Consider the following 13,147-nt stretch of genomic DNA (forward strand, 5'->3'; position numbering starts at 1 on the left):
ACCCATCCCTCCACTTCCTCATCCAGGTCATTTATGAAAATGACAAACAGCAAGGGTCCCAGAACAGATCCCTGGGGCACACCACTGGTCACTGACCTCCATGCAGAGAAAGACCCCTCCACAGCCACTCTCTGCCTTCTGCAGGCAAGCCAGTTCTGGATCCACAAGGCAACAGCCCCTTGGATCCCATGCCCTCTCACTTTCTCAAGAAGTCTTGCATGGGGGACCTTATCGAACGCCTTGCTGAAGTCCATATAGACCACATCCACCGCTCTTCCTTCGTCAATGTGTTTGGTCACATTTTCAAAGAACTCAACCAGGCTCGTAAGGCACGACCTGCCCTTGACAAAGCCGTGCTGACTACTTTTGATCATACTAAACTTCTCTAGATGATCATAAATCCTGTCTCTCAGGATCCTCTCCATCAACTTACCAACCACTGAGGTTAGACTCACCGGTCGGTAATTTCCCGGGCTGTCCCTGTTCCCTTTCTTGAATATAGGGACCACATCTGCAATCCTCCAATCCTCCGGAACCTCTCCCGTCTCCATCGACGATGCAAAGATCATCGCCAAAGGCTCCGCAATCTCCTCCCTCGTCTCCCACAGTAACCTGGGGTACATCCCATCCGGTCCCGGCGACTTACCAACCTTGATGCCATTCAATAGTTCCAACACATCCTCTTTCTTTATGTCCACATGCTCGATCCTTTCCGTCCACCGCAAACCAGCAGTACAACCACCCAGATCCCTTTCCACCGTGAATACCGAGGTAAAGTATTCATTAAGCAGCTCCGCCATTTCTAACGGTTCCACACAAACTTTTCCCCCTTCACCTTTTAAGGGTCCTATGCCTTCACATCTCATCCTTTTACTCTTGACATATTTGTAGAAAGCCTTGGGATTCTCCTTAATCTTACCCGCCAAGGCCTTCTCATGACCCCTTCTCGCTCTCCTAATTTCCTTCTTAAGCTCCTTCCTACATCCCGTATACTCCTCTAAATCCTTAACACCTCCTAGCTCTCTGAACCTTCTGTACGCCTCTCTTTTCTTATTCACCAGGTTCATCACAACCTTCGTGCACCACGGTTCCCGTACCCTACCAACACCCCCCTGTCTCATCGGAACGTTGTTATGCAGAGCTCCAGACAAACATTCCTTGAAAATCCTCCACTTTCCTTCGGTACTTTTCCCCAAGAATGCCTCCTTCCAATTTATCCGTCTAATTTCCTCCCTGATGACACTGTATTTCCCTTTACTCCAGAGAAACACTTTCCTAGCCTGCCTGATCCTATCTCTTTCCAATGCTATCGTGAAGGAGATAGAATTATGATCGCTATCCCCAAGATGCTCACCCACCGAGAGATCCTCCACCTGTCCAGGTTCATTAGCCAGCACCAGATCAAGTACAGCCTCTCCTCTAGTAGGCTTATCCACATACTGTGTCAGGAAACTCTCCTGAACACACCTAACAAACTCCTCTCCATCCAAACCCCTAGCCCTAGGGATATTCCAATCTATGTTTGGGAAATTAAAATCTCCCATCACGACAACTCTGTTATTCCTACATCTCTCCAGGATCTGTTTCCCCATCTGCTCCTCAACATCTCTGTTACTATTGGGCGGCCTATAGAAAACACCCAGCAACGTTACCGACCCCTTCCTGTTCCTTTTCCATTAACTTACCAACCGGCCTATAATTACCAGGGTCATTCCTATTTCCTTTCTTGAACAGAGGAACAACATTCGCCACTCTCCAGTCCTCTGGCATTATCCCCGTGGACAGTGAAGACCCAAAGATCAAAGCCAAAGGCTCTGCAATCTCATCCCTTGCCTCCAAAAGAATCCTAGGATATATCTCATCTGGCCCAGGGGACTTATCGACCTTCAGGTTTTTCAAAATTGCTAATACATCTTCCCTCAGAACATCTGCCTCCTCCAGCCTATCAGTCTGTATCTCGCACTCATCCTCAAAAACATGGCCCCTCTCCTTGGTGAACACTGAAGAAAAGTATTAATTCATTGCCTCTCCTAGCTCTTCTGACTCCATGCACAAGTTCCCACTACTGTCCTTGACCGGCCCTAACCTCACCCTGGTCATTCTTTTATTCCTCACATAGGAGTAAAAACCCTTGGGGTTTTCCTTGATCCGACCCGCCAAGGACTTCTCATGCCCCCTCCTAGCTCTCCTAAGCCCTTTTTTCAGCTCATTCCTTGCTAACTTGTAACCCTCAATGGACCCAACTCAACCTTGTTTTCTCATCCTTACATACGCTTCCTTTTTCCTCTTGACAAGACATTCAACCTCTTTTGTGAACCATGGTTCCCTCACTCGGCCATTTCCTCCCTGCCTGACAGGGACATACCTATCAAGGACACGCAGTATTTGTTCCTTGAATAAGCTCCACTTTTCATTTGTGCCTTTCCCTGACAGTTTCTGTTCCCACCTTATGTTCTCTAATTCTTGCCTAATCGCATCATAATTACCCCTCCCCCAATTGTAAACCTTGCCCTGCCGTACGGCCCTATCCCTCTCCATTGCAATAACGAAAGACACCGAATTGTGGTCGCTATCTCCAAAGTGCTCTCCCACACCCAAATCTAACACTTGGCCCAGTTCATTACCCAGTACCAAATCCAATGTGGCCCCACCTCTTGTTGGCCTATCCACATATTGTGTCAGGAAACCCTCCTGCACACACTGTATAAAAAGTGCCCCATCCGAACTATTCGACCTATAAAGGTTCCAATCAATATTTGGAAAGTTAAAGTCACCCATGACAACTACCCTGTGACCTCCACACCTATCCATAATCTGCTTTGCAATTTCTTCCTCCACATCTCTATTACTATTTGGGGGCCTATAGACAACTAACAACGTGACCGCTCCTTTCCTATTTCTAACTTCAGCCCATATTACCTCAGTAGGTAGATCCCCCTCGAACTGCCTTTCTACAGCCGTTAAACTATCCTTGATTAACAATGCTACTCCACCACCTCTTTTACCAGCTTCCCTAATCTTACTGAAACATCTATACCCCGGAACTTCCAACAACCATTCCTGTCCCTGTTCTAACCATGCCTCCGTAATGGCCACAACATTGTAGTCCCAAGTACCAATTCACGCTCCAAGTTCACCTACCTTATTCCGGATGCTCCTTGCATTGAAGTAGACACACTTCAACCCACCTTCCTGTCTGCCGGTACACTCCTGCGACCTTGATATTTTCCTCAGTACCTCACTACACTCAACATTGACTTCTGGACTACAGCTCCTTTTCCCATCCCCCCGACAAATTAGTTTAAACCCCCCCGAACAGCCGTAGCAAATTTCCCTCCCAGGATATTGGTGCCCCTCTGGTTCAGGTGCAACCCGTCCTATTTGTACAGGTCCCACCTTCCTTTCTTTTTAAAGAAAGATCAAATCTTTGCTTTAAACTATATCGTCCATTCTGAGTTTCCTGGTGCTGCTTTCTATGGAGAAAATGTGTTTTGGAACATCAGTGAACTTCAGACAAATGTCAAACCATTAAGAAACTAAATGGTGTACAACATTCTGTAAAACATTATCCTGCTGTATTGCGATGTGATGCTTTTTTATTTTAAATATTCCCTTTGGGTTAATTATTCAATTCCATTTCATTCCAGGGCATTTTTCTTGTGTTTTCCTTCATTACATCTGTCTGTGTGCTTGTTTTTTTCTCCATCCCTTTTGTTGTCCATTTAGGCTAAACCAGTAGAGAAAAGGCCTGAGCCGGTAAGATTGAACCGAAAAGCTGAATCCAGCACTGTGACTCGAGTAACTAAAACCACAAGCATGAGAGATAGCCAAAAACAAACCAATGGCAAAGTGAGTGAATAAAAATGTCAATTTTGGTTTCACGTTCATTTCGAAGTTTAATAATTGTCTGTACATTTCTCTATGGTTTTGCATCATGGTCCCTGTGAAGATTGTTTATAGCACAGAATGGTATAATTGATTACTTTCACTCTTGGGAAACTGATTCACACTAAGTGAAAACTGATGCAACATTCTAAGCAACAACAACTTGCATTTATATAGCACTTTTTAAGGTAGAAAGAATTCTCTTCTCACTTTCTACCTCCCCTCAGAACTCCTTCCTCCATCCCTCTTTCCCTGTTTCATTTCCTGAGTCATCCCCTCTCACCCTCCGTCCCTCCCTGTCTCTCACCCGCCGTCCCTCCCTGTCTCTCACCCTCCGTCCCTCCCTGTCTCTCACCCTCCGTCCCTCCCTGTCTCTCACCCTCCGTCCCTCCCTGTCTCTCACCCTCCGTCCCTCCCTGTCTGTCACTCTCCATCCCTCCCTCTCTCTCACCCTCCGTCCCTCCCTCCCTCCCTCTCTCTCGCCCTCCCTCCCTCCCTCTCTCTCGTCCTCCGTCCGTCCCTCCCGCCCTCCCTCTCTCCCGCCCTCCCTCTCTCCCGCCCTCCCTCTCTCCCGCCCTCCCTCTCTCCCGCCCTCCCTCTCTCCCGCCCTCCCTCTCTCCCGCCCTCCCTCTCTCCCGCCCTCCCTCTCTCCCGCCCTCCCTCTCTCCCGCCCTCCCTCTCTCCCGCCCTCCCTCTCTCCCGCCCTCCCTCTCTCCCGCCCTCCCTCTCTCCCGCCCTCCCTCTCTCCCGCCCTCCCTCTCTCCCGCCCTCCCTCTCTCCCGCCCTCCCTCTCTCCCGCCCTCCCTCTCTCCCGCCCTCCCTCTCTCCCGCCCTCCCTCTCTCCCGCCCTCCCTCTCTCCCGCCCTCCCTCTCTCCCGCCCTCCCTCTCTCCCGCCCTCCCTCTCTCCCGCCCTCCCTCTCTCCCGCCCTCCCTCTCTCCCGCCCTCCCTCTCTCCCGCCCTCCCTCTCTCTCGCCCTCCCTCTCTCTCGCCCTCCCTCTCTCTCGCCCTCCCTCTCTCTCGCCCTCCCTCTCTCTCGCCCTCCCTCTCTCTCGCCCTCCCTCTCTCTCGCCCTCCCTCTCTCTCGCCCTCCCTCTCTCTCGCCCTCCCTCTCTCTCGCCCTCCCTCTCTCTCGCCCTCCCTCTCTCTCGCCCTCCCTCTCTCTCGCCCTCCCTCTCTCTCGCCCTCCCTCTCTCTCGCCCTCCCTCTCTCTCGCCCTCCCTCTCTCTCGCCCTCCCTCTCTCTCGCCCTCCCTCTCTCTCGCCCTCCCTCTCTCTCGCCCTCCCTCTCTCTCGCCCTCCCTCTCTCTCGCCCTCCCTCTCTCTCGCCCTCCCTCTCTCTCGCCCTCCCTCTCTCTCGCCCTCCCTCTCTCTCGCCCTCCCTCTCTCTCGCCCTCCCTCTCTCTCGCCCTCCCTCTCTCTCGCCCTCCCTCTCTCTCGCCCTCCCTCTCTCTCGCCCTCCCTCTCTCTCGCCCTCCCTCCCTCTCGCCCTCCCTCCCTCTCGCCCTCCGTCACTCGCTCCCCCTCTCTCTCCATCCCTCCCTCTCTCCCTCTCTCTCACCCTCTGTCCCTACCTCCCTCTCTCTCACCCTCCGTCACTCCCTCCCTCTCTCACCCTCCGTCACTCCCTCCCTCTCTCTCACCCTCCGTCCCTCCCTCCCTCTCTCTCACCCTCTGTCACTCCCTCCCTCTCTCTCACCCTCCGTCACTCCCTCCCTCTCTCTCACCCTCCGTCATTCCTTCCCTCTCTCACCCTCCGTCACACCCTCCCTCTCTCTCACCCTCCGTCACTCCCTCCCTCTCTCTCACCCTCCGTCACTCCCTCCCTCTCTCTCACCCTCCGCCACTCCCCCCCCCCCCCCCCCCTTCTCTCACCCTCGGCGGCCCTCCCCCTCCTTCCCTTCTGCTCTCTCTTTACGTAGCTTCCCTCTCTTCCTTACACCTTCTTGCTCCCTGCTCCCACCCCTCTCCACCCTTACCTGTCCCCACATGCCCCACTCCCCTCACTCTTTTCAGAAGTTGCAAAGAGTTCTTGGAACTCTACTCCACAGCAATACTCAGCATCGACAAGAGTGAATAAAAAAGGGCTCAAAGAAAGGAGGTGGAAACAAAAATTTCACTCATTTAGACCCACAGCTCCCATTGAGTTTCTCTCTTTATATCCTCTACTATGCAGCCTCACACTTACAGAAGCCTAACGATGAATAGACAAGAGGTGTGAACATTTAAGATGATGTCCTCTAATTATTGAGGAAAAAGATAACCATACAGGCGTATGTGTCCAAATTAATCACAGAGTCTTGGAAATGCACTATTGTTATGACATTGTGAATGCTTAACGGACTTTTTTTCTTTGTTCCTGGTGTTCAGCTTCATGAGTAATCCTCTGGAAACATTATTTAGATGCAAATCTACAATCTGAGCATCAGTAGATTATTCCTGCATGAAAGACATCGCAGCTGAACGTGATCTTGTCCTCACTCAACACTTCCCGCCTGTCAGTTTGTAAATGCACAAAGTGTGGTTACTATTTGCAGGCGCAAATAGCCACGTGGGAATATGTTGTAGTGAAAACTAGGGTCTGCCATATAAAGAAATGCTTAATATTCCTGGGTACAAGATATTGAGGAAGGATGGTCAGAGTGGTGTTGTAGCAGGTTTGATAAAGGAAAATATTACATTGTTGGAAAGAGAGAATGTCCTCGAGAGGCCAAGGACAGAATCTGTTTCATTGGAGGCAAGTAACAGGAGAGGAGCTATTATTTAGCTTGTTGTAATTTAAAGGTTCTTAAATAATGGGAAGGAGTTAGAGGAGCAAATATGCACAGAAATTACTGGGAGATACAAGGACTATAAAGTACTGCAAATGTGAAACTTGAATTACCCCAATTTTGAATGGGGCTAAGGACAGAGAAAGGAAGGGATTTCTGAAGAATTTTCAGGACATTATTTTGATCAATATGTTTCCTGCCCATTGAGAAAGGAGGTATTGCTGTATCAAGTCCTGTGGAATGAAGTGGGTTAAGTGGAGAATGTCACAGTTGGGGAAGTGTTGACAATAGTGATCATAGTATTCTACAGTTTAGATTTGTTAGGGCAAAGGACATGGAACAACCAAGAATGAAAAAACTTAACTGGAGGAGGGCTAATTTCAACAAAACCTGGGTAGATCTGGAGTAGTACATTAGAGGCTGGCAGGGAGACATGTAAAAGAGAAATGTGTGGCCTTAGGTGTCGATGATTCAGGTAAAATTGAAGTACATTTCCTCGGGGAGAAAAGATCAATCAACGACAAAGCTCCCAGGATGACAAAGAAGTTGAGAGTAGGATAAAGCACATAAAGGGGTGTACGATAGATGTCATCTAAGGTACTACAAAGCTGATCAAGTTCAATATAAATGGTTCAATGAGAACAGAAATAAAAGAGGCAAATGGACAATATGAGAATTGATTGGTGTAAAAAGGACCCCTAATGTCTTTGAAAGGCAGATTAATGATAAAAGAGACGTCAGAGAACCGGTGAAAATGATTAGGAACCAAAACGAAGGCAAAAGGTATCATCGAGTACTTTGCATTGATGTTTGGCGAGCAAGTGGATTTGGCCAAAGCTATGGTAAACAAGGAACCTATTGGGAATACCGGATGAGATAAAAATAGATAAAGAGACCGTATTTAAAGTATCCAGATAGGATACATTCCAGGTTGCTGAGGAAAATATGGGTAGGAATTGCAGGGATTACTGACCACAATCTTCCAATCCTCCTTTTTAAATTATTTTTTTACTCCATTCTTAAGGTTACAAAGACAATGCTCAGAATGAACCAGGCAAACCCAAATCCGTTCCTCGTTTGCTCCAAAAACTCAATTTAAAATCCAAATGAATCTAATTCAAGGCCCCCACAAGGGAGACAAACAAGATCCAAGCTGACGAGATGAGGCATTGCACCCCATCTTGAGCTTGATTTGACGCATGATGTTAGCCAAAAGACGGAGGCGTGATCTCCTTGGGTTATGGCCTTTTGCCAAATGACTGAAGGATTCCAGTTGTTACTGACTTGTTCAAAAAGGGGAGGAGAATAAAATTGGCAATTACAAGTCAGTCAGTCTAATGTCAATGGTGGGGATGCAGGATTTAGATAGAGTGAATAAAGAAAAACTGTTTCCAATGACTGAAGAGACAATGACCAAAGAACATCGTTTAAGATAATTACTGAAAGAATGAGACATGAGGGAAAACATTTTTACACAATGAATGGTAAACACAACATAGAAAATAAAAGCAGGAGAAGGCCATTTGGCCCTTCGGCCCTTCAAGCCTGCTCTGCAATTCATTTTGATCATGGTTGATTATTGAATTCAATATCCTGATACCTCCCACCCCCCCTTCCCCCACCATATCCCTTGATCCAAAGACCTATCTCTAATTTTTTCTTGAAATCAGACAACGTTTTGGCTCAACTACGTCCTGTGGTAGTGAATTTCACACATTCACCACTCCCTGGGTGAAGAAATTTCTCCTCAAATCAGTTCTAAAAGGTCTATCCCTTATCCTCAAACTATGGCACCTAGTTCTGGACTCCCCCACCATTGGGAACATTCTTTCTGTATCTACCCTATCTAACCCTGTTAGAATTGTATAAGTTTCTATGAGATTCCCTCTCATTCTTCTAAACTCCGATGAATATTATCCTAACCAACCTATCTCTCCTCATATGACAGACCTGCCATGTCAGGAATCAGCCTGGCAAGCCTTCACTGTACTCCCTCTATAGCAAGGACATCCTTCTTCAGATAAGGACACCAAAACGGCACACAATACTCCAGGTGTGGCTCACCAGTGCCCTATACGATTGCAGCAAAACATCCCTATCCCTGTTCCAGTGAAGCTCAACGCAAACTGGAGGAACAGCATCTCCTCTTCCGGCTAGGCACTTTACAGCCTTCCGGTCTCAACATCGAATTCAACAACTTCAGATGATTTGCTCTATCCCACCTTGGCCCCCTTTGTTTTCATTCTATTTTATTTAATTTTTTACTGTTCTCTACCTTTTATTTCTTTATCGTCTTTCTTCATTTTTCTCCCCCCACTCTTTCCCCCTACTTCATCCCTCTTCCCTTACCTTTTCTGCCCCCCACTTCCCCTTTTCTACATTCTACCTCTGTCCCATCTTTTCCAACTCCATCCCCCCACATCTTGATCTGTCACAGCTTACAGCTGCTCTGCCGTTTGGCCATTCACACCCTTTATTCTCTCTGTGGACTGCCAGTAGCAGCCTTTTCCCCGGTTTCTATGGCTATAACTCATCTTTCATTCCCTCACCTTGCAGTATAAATATCTCCCACTTTCTATGCCTTTTAGCTTTGGCAAAGGATCATCTGGACTCGAAACGTCAGCTGTTTTCTCTCCTTACAGATGCTGGCAAACCTGCTGAGCTTTTCCAGTGTTTTCCCTTTTAGTTTCAGATTCCAGCATTTGCACTGATTTGCTTTTATTCCTATCCCTATCCTCAAATCCTCTTGCTGTGAAGGCCAACATACCATTTGCCTTCTTTACTCCTGCTGTACCTGCGCGCTTACTTTCAGCGACTGATGCACGAGGACACCAAGATCTCAGAGTATCCATCTCTCTCAATTTACACCCATTCGAGTAATAATCTGTCTTCCTATTATTGCTACCAAAGTGGATAACCTCACATTTATCCACATTATACTGCATATGCCCACACACTTAGCCTGTCCAAATCACACTGAAGCATCTTTGTATCCTCCTCACAGCTCACCCTCCCACCCAACTTTCTATCAATCTGCAAATTTGGACATAATACATTCAGTTCCCTCTAGAAAGTTGGGTGGGATGGTGAGCTGTGAGGAGGATGCAAAGATGCTTCAGTGTGATTTGGACAGGCTGAGTGTGTGGGCATATGCAGTATAATGTGGATAAATGTGAGGTTATCCACTTTGGTAGCAATAATATAATGTATAACAATATATCCAAATCATTAATATATAATTTGAACAGTTGGGGTCTTAGCACAGATCCATGTGGAACCCCACTAGTCACTGACTGTCAATCAAAAAAGGACTCCGTTTATGCCAACTCTTTGCTTCCTATCTTTTAATCAGCTTTCTATCCATCTTGATATTACCTGCAATCCCATGTGTTTTAATTTTGCATAGTAGTCTGTAATGTGAGACGTTGTCAAAAGCCTTCTCAAATTCTAAATAAACCACTTCCACTGGTTCTCCTTGGTCAACTTTACTGGTTACATCCTCAAAGAATTCCAATAGATTCGTCAAGCATTATTTCCCTTTTGTAAATCCATGCTAACTTTGTCTGAATATACCACTGCCTTTCAAATGCTGAGTTATGAAATCCTCGATCAAGGACTGTAGTAACTTCCCCAGTACCGACATTAGGCTCACTGGTCTATAGTTCCCTGTTTTCTCTTTATCTCCTTTTTGAATAGTGGGCTTACATTAGCTACCCTCCAATCTGTAGGAACCAGTCAAGAGTCCAAAGCATTTTGGAAAATTACCACCAATGGATCTACTATTTCCAGGGCCAATTCCTGAAGTACTCTAGGATGAAGATTACCAGGACCTGGAGATTTATCCTCCTCCAATCCCATCAATTTCCTCAAAACCATTTCTCTACAAATGTTGGTTTCCTTCAGCTCCTCACTAAAACTTGTTTCTCTCAGAACTTCTGGTATATTATTTGTGTCTTCCTTTGTGAAGACTGAAGCAGAGTATGAATTTAAGATTTGGAATGTAGTGCCAGACATAGACTTGGTCATAAAATTCTGATTGAGTACCAACATTCAGATACTTGTAAAATTTGGGCAAAGAGCAAGTGAGTGGAGTTAGCTAAACTGATCTTTGAGAGCAGACTTGGTGGGCTGAATGGCATCCATCTGTGCTGTACTATCCTTTGATTCCTGCCTTTTCCCAACTCCTTGTCTCTAACCCAAGGATGTTGTATCAGTTAAAGATAAGCTAGCCTATCATTGCTGAGCCAGCAAGGAAACATCCATTCTTTATCCATAAATTGGACAGAGAGAACAAAGATGCTGGAGGCTGAAATTTGCTTCTTTTGCAAATATTGTTTCGAGCTCTGCTACAAAAGAGGAAAGGATCTAAAATCCTTAGATTTGAAAAAAAGAAATTGCTGTTAGGACTTTAACTATGCTGTTTCCCACTATTTGATTTTTGAATGATGAAGTTAATGCTTAATATTAGAGTTACAAAGAATAGGGTGTGTTTGTGTTGCAGTGATTCACATAGATTAGAGTTTGAAGATGACAGACCTTTCTCTCTCCTTTTCTCCGGCATTTGCCTGATTTGACGTCACAATGTGTGTGCGTGGTGGGAGGAGGGGAATGAGTTGAAGCATCCAGATGGTGCTTTAGCAGCAATGTAATAACTGTTCAGAGGCTGCATTAGTGATGGAATCTGCTACTACAGTCATTGAAACAATTGAGATTCAGCCCCGCATGTAAAATTATATTCCATACTGGAGACTTCGATTTAAATGACGGGTCACAGTGACTATAATTAATGTTTGTAACAGATTAGCTATTTTCAGAATGGGGGTGGGGAAAAAGAGGGAAAGAATATGGAAAGTTTGTTGGAAAAGATCAGTGCTTATGGGAATAGATCTCCAGAATGGTGAACATGTATGTTAATATTTGTGTAAGCTTGTGGTGATGGACCTAATTTGATTTATTATTGTCACATATATTGGGATACAGTGAAAAGTATTGTTCCTTGCGTGCTGTACAGACAAAACATACCGCTTACAGGGTACATAGGGGAGATGGAAAGGAGAGGGCGCAAAATATAGTGTTATAGTCGTAGCTAGAATGTAGAGAAAGATCAGCTTCATATTTGGCAGGTCCATTCAAAATGATGGCAGCAGGGAAGAAGCTGTTCTTAAGTCAGTTGGTACGTGATCTCAGACTTTTGTATCTTTTTCCCACAAGAAAATAAGTCCGGGGTGTGTGGAGTCCTTGATTCTGCCAGCTGCTTTTCCGAGGTAACGGGAAATGCAGACAGTCAGTGGGGGAATGGAATACATGACCCTTGTTTGGAAGATGGGTGGGGAGGACTGGATGAATGTGAGCCAAGGGCACCTCCCAAACACTATCCAGTGGCAAACCTGTTAGGAAGTGTATGTAAGATGTTAATGTTTGAGTAGCTTGCTGAAATTACCTGGCCTTGTTTAGCAAGGACACTTGGACAATGACAACAGCCTTTGATAAAATCCCACATAAGCTGTTAACTAAGGTACAAACACATGGAATTGAGAGAAAATTACTGACATGGCTGGGAAATTGGTTAAGTGGCAGGCGACAGAAGGTAGGGATAACAAGTAGGTACTCGAATTGGCGGGATATGACTCGTGGTGTCCCACAAGGATCTGTGTTAGGGCCTCACTTGTTCTGTTATTTATGAATGACTCGGATAATGGCATAGAAAGTTATATATCTAAATTTGCTGATGACACAAAGTTAGGCGACATTGTGGACAATGTAGATAGTATAAAATTATAAAGGCATATTGATAATGGGTCAATGGGCAAAACTGGCAGATGGATTTCAAAGCAAGTGTGAGGTTATTCATTTTGGACTAAAAAAGGATAGATCAGAGTACTTTCTAGATGTTATAAAATTAAATACAGTAGGTGCCAAAGAGACTTGGTTGTTCAGGTACATCTTTAAAATGCCACGAGCAGGTGCAGAAAATAATTAAGAAGGCTAAGTGGGATGCTGGCCTTTATATCTGGAGAACTGGAGTATAAGGACACAGAAGTTACGCTACAGTTATACAAAACCCTGGTTAGATTCCACTTGGAGTACTGAGAGCAGATCTGGACACCACACCTTAGGAAGAATGTATTGCCCTTGGAGGTAGTGCAGCATAGGTTTACAAGAATGATACCTGGACTTCAATTATGAGGGGAGATTATACAAATTAGATCTGTTTTCTCTAGAATTTAGAAGGTTAAAGGGTAATCTGATCGAAGTCTTCAAGATACTAACAGAGGGGAAAAAAAGGTAGATAAAGATAAACTATTTCCACTGGTTGGAAAGTTTAGAACTGGGGGCTTAGTTTAAAAATCAAGGCCAGACCGACCGGAGAGATGTTAGGAACTTCTACACAGGGTGGTAGAGGTTTGGAACTCACTTCCACAAATGGCAGCTGATACTAGATCTTTAAATCTGAAGTCATTTTGTTTTTGTTAATTTAAGGTATTAAGGGGCA

The 13,147-nt window shown here is 45.8% G+C and overlaps 1 protein-coding gene across 6 annotated transcripts in view; it reads left to right on the forward strand.

Moving 5' to 3' along the window:
• LOC144495654 (uncharacterized) overlaps positions 1-13,147 on the forward strand; it is a 361,405-nt gene that overhangs the window by 320,863 nt on the left and 27,395 nt on the right. For all 6 annotated transcript variants that reach the window (XM_078215920.1, XM_078215921.1, XM_078215916.1 and 3 more), the window contains one exon: positions 3,727-3,849. In XM_078215920.1, the coding sequence (XP_078072046.1) occupies positions 3,727-3,849 (123 nt within the window). The remainder of the gene's footprint in view (positions 1-3,726; positions 3,850-13,147) is intronic.

The sequence above is a fragment of the Mustelus asterias genome, chromosome 7 (assembly GCF_964213995.1).
Source record: "Mustelus asterias chromosome 7, sMusAst1.hap1.1, whole genome shotgun sequence".
Taxonomy (NCBI): domain Eukaryota; kingdom Metazoa; phylum Chordata; class Chondrichthyes; order Carcharhiniformes; family Triakidae; genus Mustelus; species Mustelus asterias.